The following is a 14,481-nucleotide window of genomic DNA, read 5'->3' as shown; positions in this document are numbered from 1 at the left end:
CAGGCGTGATCTGATTGATTACCAGTATTGTTCATCACTCAGATGACTAGATACTTGCTGACTCACCTCATAACTCCTCAGCCAGTCATAAGGCAGGAATTTTCTGGTCTGTTGCAGACATAGTGCATTTCATACATTGATAATTGTAGTACAGGTTGAACCTCTCTGAACCAGAAGACACTTGTCCAGCAACATCCATGGTCTGGCAGAACCACGGATGTTGCTGGACCAGACAGTCCCGATGGAGAGCCAAAGGCAGGAGCCCTATGGGAGTCAGATGTCCAGCCAGGTTGGCTGCAGGGGGGAGGGGTGCAGGAGCCCTGTAGCAGGAGTCTGACTGAGCCAGCGGCTGGCAGGCCAAAGCACCAGCAAACTCCGGTGGGGCAGTGGTGTGCCATGGCAGAGCTTGGAGCCTCAGTGGTGGGACCACAGTCTGCTGCATCAGAGCTGGTGGGACCGGGAGCCCAGCATCGCAGTGGCTGCTCGCAGGGTAGCGTGGGAACCAGTGAGGAGGCCGGTGGCCAGGACAGAAGGAGCTGAATGAGGGTGCCAGTGGCAGGGGGGCCAAAAATAACCTCTCTTGGTCTAGCAAAATCTCTCATTCAGGCTCAGTCAGGTCTCCAGGATGCCAAACCAAAGAGGTCCAACCTGTACTACATTTATTTAATTTATTTATTTATTCATTATTACAGCATCAGACTCAGCTACAATAAAAATGTCTGATGAATAACCAGAAATAATCTGGACAGAAATTAATAAATTTCACAGCCCACACAATTTTAAAAATAAATGCCATCAATAAACTAAAATATTCACTGATATGGGTATGGGTTTTTAATTTCCCTAGAATTCATCTTTGAAATAACATTTCACATCAAGGGAAAACCCCAAATACTTGTTCTTTACCATAGAAATAACTGGATTAAAACAGCTGTAAATTTGCATCTAAAGTAGAACTGTTTATTTTCTGCACAAAATTAAAATGTTTTATGAAATGTAAAAGGTGTCCCATTGATTTCTTACATTTCAAGAAACTCTATGGACATTTGTTTGTTGGTAGCTTTTACTCAAACTGACTGATTTTGTTACATTTTCTATTTATTATGATAGGGGCAGAGGGGGAAACATGCAAGACATCAGGACTTAATAAGAACATACTAGGTCAGACCAAACGTCCATCTAGCCCAATATCCTGTCTTCTGACAGTGACCAATGCCAGATGTCCCGGGGGAATAAACAGATCAGGGAAATGTCAAATGATCCTTCTCCTGTCAACCATTTCCAGCCTCTGACAAACAAGAGGCTAGGACACCATTCTTACCCATCCTAGCTAATGGCCATTGATGGACCTAACCTCCATGAATGTATCTAGTTCTATTTTTAACCATGTTAAAGTCCTGGGCTTCACAACATCCTCTGGCAAGGAGTTTCACAGGTTGTGCACTGCATAAAGAAAAATTTACTTTTGTTTGTTTTAAACCTGCTACCTATTAATTTCATTTGATGATCCCAAGTTCTTATGTTTTGGGAACAAGTAAATAACTTTTCCTTATTCACTTTTCCATACCAGTCATGATTTTATAGACCTTAATCATATCCTTCCTTAGTCTCCTCTTTTCTAAGATGAAAATTCCTAGTCTTTTTAATTTCTCTTCATATGGCACCAGTTCCAAATCCCTAGTCATTTTTGTTGCCCTTTTCTGAACCTTTTGCACTGCCAATATATCTTTTTTAAGATGAGGCAACCACATCCATACACAGTATTCAAGATGTGGGCATACCATGGTTTTATGCAGAGGCAATAAGAAATTCTCTGTCTTATTCGCTATGCCTTTTTAAATGATTCCTCACATTCCATTTGCTTTTTTGACTGCCATTGCACAGTGTGTGGGTGTTTTCAGAAAACTATCCACAGTGACTCCAAGATCTCTCCCTTGAGTAGTTATAGCTAAATTAGTTCCCATCATTTTGTATGTATAGCTGGGATTGTTTTTCCAATGTGCATTACTTTACTTTTATCAACATTAAATTTCATTTGCTATCTTGTTGCCCACTCACTTAGTTTTGTGAGATCTTTTGAATTGCAAAACTTCCTTCCAGTAAAAGCCAAAGTTCACTAATTTGGTCGTGAGGCAGCACCACTTTTAGCTCTTGCAATTTGTCTCTCTTCTCTTCTTAAATGGTTTGACTATTTCCCCTCTTTATTTTTCACTTGCCCTTTCTCTTCTACCTATGCCCAAGAGAAGGAGCGATATGTTCATATGTGCAAACATTAGCAGCTGCCTGGAAGCAACCCTAGGTCTGTCTGGAATGACCTCATCCTGTTTCCATATCAAAAATATAACTAGAAGAACAGTCAACAGAGAACACATATGAATCCGTGTGCTGATTTTATTTGTATGGAAAACAGGTAAGGGATAGTAATTCAAGTGTATATAATGACCCTGGGGCCATGGTAATTTGAGTGAAAGCCATGCCCACTCTAATAAAACCTCTGCTCATATTACACAGACCCACTCTTGCAGATTATCACTGCACATTAGGCACAGATTGAGCCAAAAGAGCTCTTTGATTGCTACCATTATTCTGACAAATCAGTCTGTAAGTATCATTGAACCCTGAGTGTTAACAAGACTAATTTGCAAGAGTACAACCCCTAGAACATCAAAGAACTGGAATACCCACAAGGAAATGAGCACCGTCAGAAGCTCTGGGCTTCTGCAATAGGTTTGACTTCGGTCTCTTTTTTTTGAATAGTTGGTGTGTGGGCAAGGAAATTGAGCCAGGAAAGGGTCTGAGGAAGCTGATTTTTTTTGTACCCACCATTAGCACCATTGTAATTCTCCTCTTAAGGAGATAAGCCCCATTGGTGCCCACTTTAATATGCCATGCCTTCCTGGCTACTCAAAAAAGGAGAAATCCAACACCCAGGGTTCAGAACCCTTTTGAACAGAATGGTATTTGAGTCAGTGAGTATTCATACTCCTGCACGTCTCAGCAGGCTAAGAGCTTTTTAAGCCATACTTAGCACAATTCCTTTTCACACAGCTTTACCTCAGAGCCCTAGGATCCAAGCCGACTCCTCCTATATGCATTAAGCTTGCTACAAAAGGGAAACCACTGACGGCTGAGAATATATTAGCCTAAACTTTTTTATTTAAAAAATGTCCTGGATTTGAGAACCTATTCCTATCCCACAGCAACTACTAGCACTTAGGAAAATACCCCATGAGTGTAGCCTGCTTTCCCCTGCTCCTCCCTGTCTGAGTTCTCAGCTCAGCTGCCCTGGCTCTTCCTAATATGCTTCAAGTTCTAAATACAAACTCCAAAATCTGAGGGGTATCCACATTAGTCTGCATCTACAAACATAACAAGGAGTCCTGTGGCACTTTAGAGATTTATTAGAGCATAAACTTATGGATTTGAAAGTAGCCATCCTTCTACAAAATAATTTCAAACCCCAATTACAAAGGGAAACAGCTGAACTGAAGTCCATTTGCAAATTCATTACAACCAATTTAGGACTGAATAAGGATCTTAACTGGTTAACACACTACAAAGGCAATTTCTCTTCTTTTGATATTCATATTTTCACACCAAAAGTTATGAATGAGCCACTTCCACCCTGACTTGATTAACATCATTAACCCTGTATTCCACTCCAATACAGCTGATGAAGTGGGTTTTACCCACAAAAGTTTATGCCCTCATCATCTGTTAGTCATTAAGGTACCACAAACTCCAATATGTGACTTCCAAAACCACCAGGAAAGAGGGGTGGAGAGAGGTCTGCAAAACCAAGTTCTAAAAAGGCTCCTTCTAATGTTAGGACAAGAAGCAATGGGCTTAAACTGCAGCAAGGGAGGTTTAGGTTGGACATTAGGAAAAACTTCCTAACTGTCAGGTATCAGAGGGGTAGCCGTGTTAGTCTGAATCTGCAAAAGCGACGAGGAGTCCTGTGGCACCTTATAGACTAACTGAAGTGTAGGAGCATAAGCTTTCGTGGGCAAAGACCCACTTCGTCAGATGCATGTAGTGGAAATTTCCAGAGGCAGGAATAAATATGCAGGCCAGGATCAGGCTGGAGATGACCAGGTGGATCCAATCAAGGAGGATGAGGCCCACTTCTAGCCTCATCCTCCTTGATTGGATCCACCTGGTCATCTCCAGCCTGATCCTGGCCTGCATATTTATTCCTGCCTCTGGAAATTTCCACTACATGCATCTGACGAAGTGGGTCTTTGCCCACGAAAGCTTATGCTCCTACACTTCAAAGACCCACTTCGTCAGATGCATGTAGTGGAAATTTCCAGAGGCAGGAATAAATATGCAGGCCAGGATCAGGCTGGAGATGACCAGGTGGATCCAATCAAGGAGGATGAGGCTAGAAGTGGGCTTATGCTCCTACACTTCAGTTAGTCTATAAGGTGCCACAGGACTCCTCGTCGCTCTAACTGTCAGGGTGGTTAACCACTGGTATAAGTTGCCTAGGGAGGTTGTGGAATCTCCATATCTGGAGATATTTAAGAGCAGGTTAGATAGATCATCTATCAGGGATGGTTTAAATGGTACTAGATCCAGCCATGAGGGCAGGGGACTGGACACTTCCAGTTCTAGTGTTCTTTGATTCTAATGTTGAGGAGAGCTCCTACTGAGAAGCAATTAGTAGGAATGCCATTCCCCTTCGTTAACATTTTCAGAAAGATGAATTTGATGTGGTCTGTAAGCTGTGATTAGATAAACATTCAAAAGGTGGGCATGCATATCCAAAGCTCATCTATACTCTGGGTGTGTCTAGACTACATGGCTCTGTCGACAGAGCCATGTAAACTAGTTTACCCGACATAGTCAATGAAGGGGGGATTTAAATAATCCCTGTTTCATTAAAATAAAAATTGCCGCTGCGCTGTGCCGACAATCACCTAATCCAGCACAGTGCGGCAGTCTAGACGCGGATCAGTCGATAAGGGAAGCCTTTTCGACCGCTCCTGTAAATCTCATTTCACGAGGCATAAGGCAGCGGTCAACAAAGGCTTCCCTTGTAGATCGATCCACATCTAGACTGCCGCACTGTGCTGGATCAGCTGATTGTCGGCCCAGCGCAGGGGCCATATTTTTAAATGAAGCGGGGCTTATTTAAATCCTCGCTTCATTGACTATGTTGGGTAAACTAGTTTACATGGCTCTGTCGACGGAGCCATGTAGTCTAGCACACCCTGGGTATGTCTACACTACCACCCTAGTTCGAACTAGGGTGGTAATATAGTCAACAGGAGTTGCAAATGAAGCCTGGGATTTGAATTTCCCAGGCTTCATTTGCATCTTGCCGGGCGCCGCCATTTTTAAATGTCCGCTAGTTCGGACTCCGTACCGCGCGGCTACACGCGGCACGGACTAGGTAGTTCGGACTAGGCTTCCTATTCCGAACTACTGTTACTCCTCGTTTCACAAGGAGTAACGGTAGTTCGGAATAGGAAGCCTAGTCCGAACTACCTAGTCCGTGCTGCATGTAGCCGCGCGGCACTGAGTCCGAACTAGCGGACATTTAAAAATGGGGGCGCCCGGAAAGATGCAAATGAAGCCCGGGAAATTCAAATCCTGGGCTTCATTTGCAACTCCGGTTGACTACATTACCACCCTAGTTCGAACTAGGGTGGTAGTGTAGACATACCCCCTCTGTGAATACTGAGTCAATTAAGTATTGGATTGGAAAAAACCCAGAAGAACAAGCTTCCACATGAGACTTTTGGTACTCTCTACCTCTCATTGGGTCAGAAATACTTGGGAGGAACATATCAGTGTTTTTGACTCTGGTTCATGTTACACTGAGCTCCACCAAGATACACATTTATAGGGTCAGATTTTCAAAAGGCAACAAAATGAATGGCCATCTGTTCAAAGGTTCTCACCATCCAATATGTTGAAAGTCTGGCTGGAAGTATCTCAATAGAGCTGCTGAATCCTGATCTCCTTTGAAAATCTGATCCTGATTTCTTTTGGCCCTAGAAAACTAGAAGGAAGGAAGGAGGGAAGGAAAGACGCCCACTCCCATGGCCAGCTGATGTGCTTTTAGTACAGGACCTAGGTAGGGGAGAGAAAGATGGCCTTGAGCTAAATTATACATATCAGAGAAGTCCTTATAAGGTCAGCTATCTGTTCCTTGTGTACTGCTGAAAAGACATAAGGGGTATGGAGCCAGTGGTCAGAATCTGGTCCAAACTTTAAGGTTGGTTTCAGTTGGGGTAAACTGGCTGGGATCACAGACCCAGACATGAACTTCAAGCCCTGGAGCTTTCCCCACTGCCATTATGGATGCACAGAATACCCAACCATTCCCCTTCTAGTTCAGATATGCCAGCGGCTGCTTCATTTGTCTTGTAAGCCTCCTTTACTTTTGCTCGACTGGATATCATTATCAGACAAGCCTGGACTCCCAGGGGCTTGGGAAAGTATACCTTATTTGGATTAAGATTTTCAGGAAAAAGTTATTTTATCCAAAGTGATCTGTGCAACTTCAACCTCTGTTAAAAGAAATAAATCTTTGTTTAATGCCCAAGGAAACAGCACAGGAGTGAAACGAAGTGGGTATTGTTATAGGATGACTCTTTAATCTCATGTGGGACATTAAATGCATTCCACAGATTTAGGAGGAACCCTCCATAGGATACTTTTGACCCAATACCCATTAGCAAACTAATCTGTTGTCTGAAGGGAAATGACTGCACAGCTTCTCTGCTAATTAGGACTTTGGGTAAAAAAGACATGGAGTCTGGACAAAGAGAAGAGCATTAGCAAGAAGGGCAGCATCAGGGGAGACAATGGATGGCTTGCAAATCAATGCCGAAGCCTAAGTTCAGAAGCTGAGGAATACTGAGGTGTAGGGGGAAGTAAAGGATGAGAAAATGAAATCTTCCCATGTACCAGGAATAGATTTGAGCTGCAGTCACCTTTGGCTCTGAATGGGAAAAAGGAAAAGCTAGTTCACACACAGAGTTTCCTAGTTCTGTGAGTGTTAAGTCGAATAGAACTAAGCCCTGCGTTTCTTACGCAGCTGAAATTCCCATTGATTTTGGTGGGCATTGTAGCTGCGTAAGGAGTGCAGAACAAAGCCCTTATAGATCAGCATGTAGTTATTTCAGATGAGTCTCCTAGTCCACTTGCACCATAACAATGAAGAAGCAGAATCCTTTCAGTCAAGGAGCTTTCGGTGCAAAGAGAGACACAATGCAAGGCGGGTTTACATTGCACTCACTGGACACAAGTTGGACTTGATACCAAACCATTCTCTTTGATGACTGATTAATGCTCACTAGACTTCATGGGAGAAGTAAGCTTGCCCAGGTTGCTCAGGCCTCCTCTAACTTGCATGCATGTTTGTCCTTTACATAAGCCCAATTTGTTTGTGTAAATGAAACTGTTCTCTGGAAACTGCAGACAAGCCTTCCTGGTGGGGGGAATTCAGGTGTCAGATTTGTCCTGAGCTGTGAGAGGCACGGTACATTCAGAGGCTGGGTATGGATGTGACGCTGTCATATATTGCTCATAAGCACATGAAATGGCATGGACAGGCTCTGGAAGCAGCTCCTGCCAGCCATCCTCAGCCCCACAAGTGTGAATCAGGATGGGGACAATGGGGAGGATCTTATTCCCTATGGAATAAGCTATGCTTAGATCCATCTCAGTTGCATAATGTCTGAAGGAAGGCTGTTCAGGGGCACTTACCTAGCATCCCTTTGTTGGAGCTGGACAAGCACATATCCTTCTCTGCGCTGGGCAGAACGAAGCCAACCACAAACACCTCCACCCCGTCCGCCATCAGTGCCAAGCCTAAAACAAAGAAGAGTGTCCACTGGAAGCGCCCATGGCCACACTCCTCAATGATGTTCTCATACTGGTGAGCCAGCTGCTCCTCATCCTCCATCCGCTCTGCTATGAGCTCAGCCTTGTCTCTAAACTCATCAACCATGGCAGGGGCTTTCTTCTTCTGTTTGGACTTCATGTCATCTGGGTGAGGGATGCCCTGGTACTCTCCATCGTAGACCTCGTCGTCTTCATCGTGGCCTTCTGTGGCATCACTCTGGGCATCCTCTTCTTGGGCAGGCTCATTCCCATCATGGTAATAGCCATCGGTGGGGGCATAAGGGTCATAGTTGCCATCCTGATACCTGTAGTCATCGGACACCTGGTTCATCTCTCTGGCTATGTCCTTTGCTCCTTGATACAGATTTGCACTGTTTCTATGTCGATTATCCATTCTGAGCATATAGTTCTATACACAGTATAGTGTTGTGTGTGTATATTTTCTAATATATGAGTGTGCTTACTGATTTGTGCAGTCTCTAACACCAGCTACACAAACATAACTTCCCTCTGATTAGAAATTGACCTGATGCTCAGTGCAATGAGCTCACAAAGAGAATGGCTGTAAACTTTCAGGATAGAGTTTCTTACAAAGCTTTTGATAATGTTTCAGGTTTGAGCTAGATGTTGTTGACTTGCTTCTTTCAGTAGGAAGGAAGGTGTAGTTTGGAGTGTTGACCAATGATACGTGAGAGATCCGTAACTTTGTACAATCAGGAGCTAGGAAGACTTGGCAGGTTCTTCTTTACTCTGATCCATTGTGAGGATGACAGTCATTCCCTGAGAAAGAAAGAGAAACAGCAATGAGACGATATTGAATTGAGAGGAGAAAGGCAGAGAATGAAATAGACAACTTTCCTAATACACTCATTTGTATCTGGAAGGAGATAGAATATTCAGAGACTGTTATTACACCTTATAAATGGGGGGCATTTAAAAGCTATCATATGGCAGAGAGACCATAATTACAATACAGTACTGATGTCCCAAATTGTGCCTGACACGTATTCCTAGAAGTCCACAGCATTGGTTTCCATAGAGGACATAATGGTCTTGAGTGGTGCTGATTGATCAGTGCCTTTAAGGCACTAGAGAAATATGTCTGCCTACTTGGAGCCCAGCCTTCATGATACTTAGGCACTCGTTATCTTAATGAAAGAAAAACTCAGCTTTGCTTTTTGGTTTTTAATTCAGATCACAGAGGTAATTTTATTTTATGGATTTTTTTAAATGTATCCCCATCTGGACAAAAAGACTTGACAGATGCAGCGTGTGCAGAGAGAAATAATTTTCCCACCCACCCATACCCCATTTATTCAATTTCTAACAGCCACTGGAAGAAAAGTTTTCTCAGTCAGCAACAAATTAAGTTAAAATGGAATCATGACCCTTTTCGGGGGGAAAAAACTGAGTGAAGCCAAATCATTTATAAACATCCTCAAATTTTGGACCCCTGTATTCAATTATTTTTCAAGTGGATTTCAACTAGTTAGCTCTCTTGTGTCATTTCCTGTTATTACACATAGCTGAAAACAAAGTTTTTGATAAAAGGCATCAGTTGCTATATACAGTACATTCATACTATAAGAGATGCTATACAGATTTGGCATTTGATTGTCTTTCAGGTACTAATAAAAATAAAATTAAGAATGAACCATTAACTGCCATATCTATCTACATCTGTAACCTGTGAATTCTATTATTGTGTGTGTATATGTAAACATACACTTATGTACACTCTGGCTACGTCTAGACTGGCCCCAAATTCCAGAAAAGGGATGCAAATCAGGTAAGTCAGCATAGGGAAATCTGCGGGGGATTTAAATATCCCCCGTGGATTTAAATAAACATGTCTGCCGCTTTTTTTCCAGCTTGGGGAAAAGCCGGAAAAAAAGCGGCGGACATGTTTATTTAAATCCGGGGGGGATATTTAAATCCCCCGCGGATTTCCCTATGCTGACTTACCTGATTTGCATCCCTTTTCCGGAATTTGGGGCCAGTCTAGACGTAGCCTCTGTATTTGTGTGTGTGTGTGTGTACAGTTGTATGACACATAAAGGCGATATTCAACATAACAATGCCACCGCTCCACTTCACAGTATTATTTCCATCATGTGGGCACTGTGCAAATGCCATAAAAATGAAATTATGTGCACACAATTCTGATAGGAAATTCAGTAAAATCAACATTGTGAAATGCTCTGAAGAGAGCCACTCATGTTACATTCTGGGAAAAAGCATTGCAGTCAAAGCAGTATTTAAAATATCATTTTGATTACAACAGATTCTGCTGGTACAGCAAGGTCTTCCTATACTACATTGAAAAGACTGTCCTTGAGTATGAATGGGAATCCTCTGAACAGTTCCATGTGTTTATGCAAAGCCCCGTGAGTCCTGTTGCATAATGTTTACAATGGAATCAGGAGTTTCATTCAGAGTAAAACAGCTTTTGCTCCGGCATCCTCTATGGGTACATCTACACACCAGTGTTATTTCGGAATAACTATGACTATTTATCTATGACTACTCATATCTTATGACTAGGTTCAGGACTGGGAATCAGGATTGGGAATCTGTACCAGCAGAATCTGTTGTAAACAAAATGATATTGTCAATGCTGCTTTGACTGCAATGCTTTATCCTAGAATGTGACATGAGTAGCTCTCTTTAGAGCATTAGACAATGCTGATTTTACTGCATATCATCAGAATTGTGTGCACATAATGTGAAAATAATGTTGAGCTGGAGGACTTCTTACTCTAACTCCTGTAAACCTCATTTTACAGGAGTAAGGGAAGTCAGAGGAAGAGTGCTCTTCCTTGGACTTCCTGCTATGTAGACAGCGCCAAAAGCCAAAATAAGCTTTTTCAACTTAAGCTACACAATTGACGTAGCTCAAGTTATGTAGCTTATTTCAGCTTTAGCCCTGCTGTGTGGACGTGCCCTAACAGATCTCCTGTCTAGCTCATCTAGAGCACCACTCTTCTAACCTGCTTATGGAGCCGAGCCTACTAAGGGCATGTCTACCCTTATTTTGAAATAAGAAGTGGAGCATCCACAGTACCAAGATTGTTATTTTGAAATAACAACTCCTGCTATTATTTCTGGAGTTATTATTTCAAAATAACCTGGTAGAGTAGACATAACCTTATAACTGGGAGGCACCATCTTGCTGCTCATGCACATATAATTTGGAAGAGGCAGGTCCCAATATACTGCCATTACTACTGTTTCCAACAGAATTGCCATATTTGTGGTATGCCAAGTAAGATCTCCCTTCAAAGCTACATTAACTTTGATCTATGATTTCTCTCTAAGTGGCATCACAAGCTTTCCCGGCAGCAGGTAATAACATCATGTCCTGGGAGGTGTGCCAATAAGGCTCCAATAACTGAGTCTCTACCACTGCACAGGTGCGTTTATACCCCCTGGCCCCTGCTAACCCAAGAATCAGCCAGTCATTGATGCACTAGTGGTTTAACTCTTGTGTCTTGAAACAAAGCAGCTGCTCTATACTAAGTACTGAATAAAGCTTGTCCCCACATTTAGTGCTGGAGAGTATTCTGTGGTGGATAATCCAGCAGGGGTATACGTGACATGACCTACTAGCTTGCAAGCATCCTTCATTTCTAGGATTCAGTGCTGTTTAAGGGACTGCATTAGCATGGGAATAGAAGGGAGGAAGAGAGAGATGGGGAGCTGCCTTCCCCTAGTAAAGTGGGGAAGCAGAGTGCTCCAAAGGAGACGAAGGAAGAAGGTGTGAGCAGGGCCTTCACCATGCTGGGAATGAACGTGTCTCACTATCCTCAAGTACAAAACTTGAGAGTGGTTTTAAGTGCAATCAATTCTGCACTACCCCCAGTCAGGCAGAATCCAAACATGAATAGGGGCCACTTACAGTATAAGGAATATAGAAAATAAGAATCTTTCGGCATGAGAGAGGTCAGAATGCTGAGCTCAGTCTTTCTGCTCCTTCTCACCAACATGTGCAGTCCACAGTATATGTTTTGTTAAAAGTACAGCATATACACTGGCTGCTTATTCTTCATGGGGTGCAGGATCAGGCTTCCTCCATGGGTGCAGTAAGAGTATCTATCTTTGCTTTAGCTCCCAGGACATTTGTCGCTGCATTAAGCACATTTCCCATGTCCATTCTTTTTGCTGAGTCACCCCATATATTTTCCATTAGGTTAAAAAGGCAATAGGGCTATTTTCTAGGACTGTGAAAAATCAATCAATAAGCAACCTCCCCCCCCCACCCTCCCAGATAGAGGCAAGCCTTTCAAGTCAAAAAGATCCAGTGACTTTAGAGCATGTGGCAATAAAGAGAAGCATTTTCATCCACTCTGGATGTGCTCCTATGCAAAGAAATTAATACACTGACAGCTAAAGGAGGCATTTCATATTTTTGCATCTAGTGTTTCATCGCTGAAGGGCTGCCAGTGTGGGTTAAATTCCCAGACTCTTTTAGAGTCCTAAAATCCATCTCACTTACGAACTAACTTTTTCCATTATATGAAAGTTCTACGGGTGGACATCATTCTGTTTCAGGAAGTAAAACTGTACTTCCACGGAGAATATTTTCTTCTAAATCTAAAAAGGAGAAAGGAGGGAGTTTTAAACGGGAATAAGCTGTGCTGGTACAAAGAATCCTGAAGAACATTAGACCCTGCTGTTGAATTGTTTAAATGGTATTTGTGGACAGGTTAGGGTTCAAAGTGACCGCGCCAGTCTCAGCCTGTCAAATCAAAGAAAGTGACCTGGACAGTTGCCACTTTCTTTTCCGGAAACAAGACATTGCTCCCTGCTGATTGCTGTGAAGGGGAATTGTTCAGCTTTCTACAAGCTTTTCAAGAGTGCAGATGAGCAACAGACTTTAAGATCCCAAATGAGCAGCAGAATTTGGGCCCAAGGTGCCTGATTTCTATTAAAAAGCTGGGCCTTTATACCTAGACATGAACTGAGGATTCTGTGCATCACCCAGAATCACAGGCGACAGAGATGAAGAAGGCCTATTTGTGCATCCGGACCATCTGCCTGCCAGGTGAACATTGTTCCTACTATCTGACACCACTTGCATCCAGGGTGCTGTACAGAATGCAGGGAGTTAATACCGCTCTCTGACCAGCCCTACAGGCTAATGATAGCATCAGATGGTGAAGTGTGAATGTGAACTATATAACCCTGAGCTGGGCAGTTAAAAAGCTTTGGGATTCATATTTTGCAGGGCTGTTGGCTGTACTGAGTCTGATCTGGATGGTTAACAGTAGTGGCCCATGGGCCCATCTTACTTCATAGCTATACCATAGCCCTTGTCTTTTCCTTCATTTTGCAGCTGTTCTACAGATTGTAGTTACACCCAGCTGAGACATTCCCACTGACTCTAGTAGCATGCACTCTCCTCTGCTAGGGCATGGAGTAAGGCAGCATGTACTCTTTCAGAGCGCACCCTCCTGGGAGGGGTCTTGCCCTGCCGAGAATGCTCTGTCACACAGACATTTGCTCTGTCTCTCATACTGCAGCCTGCACAATACTCTGTGGTTTTCAAACTATGGGTCCTGATCCAGTACTGGGTTGTGGAATGTCAAATTAATGGAGATTGCCTGTCTCCTAGAACTGGAAGGGACCTTGAATGGTCATCAAGTCCAGTTCCCTGCCTTCACAGCAGGACCAAGTACCATCCCTGACAAATTTTTGTCCCAAATCCCTAAATGGATTCTGCAAGAATTGAACTCACAACCCTAGGTTTAGGGGGGCCAACACTCAAACCACTGAGCTATCCCTCCCCCCAGTGATGCACTGGGTCTCACGGCTGCAGGGTGATCAAGTGACCAGTGGGGGTGCTAAGGCAGCTCCCTGCCTGTCCCAGCACCACAGACTGCTCTGTGTCCCAGAAGCATCCAGAAACAGGCCCGGCTCTTAAGTGGGGAGGGAGAGCACACAGAGTTCCATACACTGCTCCTGCCCTGAGCACTAGCTCCGCATTCCCATTGGCTGGGAACCTGCTGTTGGCTGTTTCTGGGGTGCAGCGTGGTCTGCGGTTCCAGAAGAGGTAGGAAGCTGCCTTAGCACCCCAGCTGCACCTCTGACTGGGAGCCATGATGATCATAATGGTCCCTTCTGACCTTAAAGTCTATGAGCCATTCAAGGTAAGCATCTGCTACCCCAGCTCCAGCCTCCCTCCCATAGCCTAAAGTTCTCATCCTCAGCCCCACCCTGGAGCCCACACCCTAGTCAAATTATGTTGGGTCATGGGCACCAACAATTTTCTTCAACAGGGTCACGAGAAAAAAAAGTTTGAAAACCACTGCTCTAACGTATGGCGAGCCAGCATCTGCTGCCAATATTGTATTCCCCTTATGAATCCTTCTCTGTCACACGGTACTGGCCATGCACTTTCAAGACCAGTTATTGGTTTCCATGAATGTGAGGACAGAGACAATATTGGGGCATCATATATTTCCTCTGCTCACTAAGGGCATGTCTACACAGCAGCATTATTTCAAAATAATAATAATACACAGCGGGCACCTTATTCCGGATTTTGTAACCCTCATTTTACAAGGAATAACACCTATTCTGAAATAGTTATTCTCTCGACCCAGGTATTCTAAGCATCTG

At 43.5% G+C, this 14,481-nt stretch overlaps 1 protein-coding gene across 2 annotated transcripts in view; it reads right to left on the bottom strand.

Annotated features, from left to right (window-relative positions):
- SV2B (synaptic vesicle glycoprotein 2B) overlaps positions 1 to 14,481 on the bottom strand; it is a 141,225-nt gene that overhangs the window by 52,557 nt on the left and 74,187 nt on the right. For both annotated transcript variants that reach the window (XM_006110835.5, XM_006110836.5), the window contains exon 2: positions 7,723 to 8,640. In XM_006110835.5, the coding sequence (XP_006110897.3) occupies positions 7,723 to 8,263 (541 nt within the window). In that variant the 5' untranslated portion in view covers positions 8,264 to 8,640. The remainder of the gene's footprint in view (positions 1 to 7,722; positions 8,641 to 14,481) is intronic.

Source organism: Pelodiscus sinensis, chromosome 14 (assembly GCF_052426305.1).
Source record: "Pelodiscus sinensis isolate ZL-2025 chromosome 14, ASM5242630v1, whole genome shotgun sequence".
In the NCBI taxonomy this organism is placed as follows: Eukaryota; Metazoa; Chordata; order Testudines; family Trionychidae; genus Pelodiscus; species Pelodiscus sinensis.
This window is presented reverse-complemented; position numbering and strand designations above follow the sequence as displayed.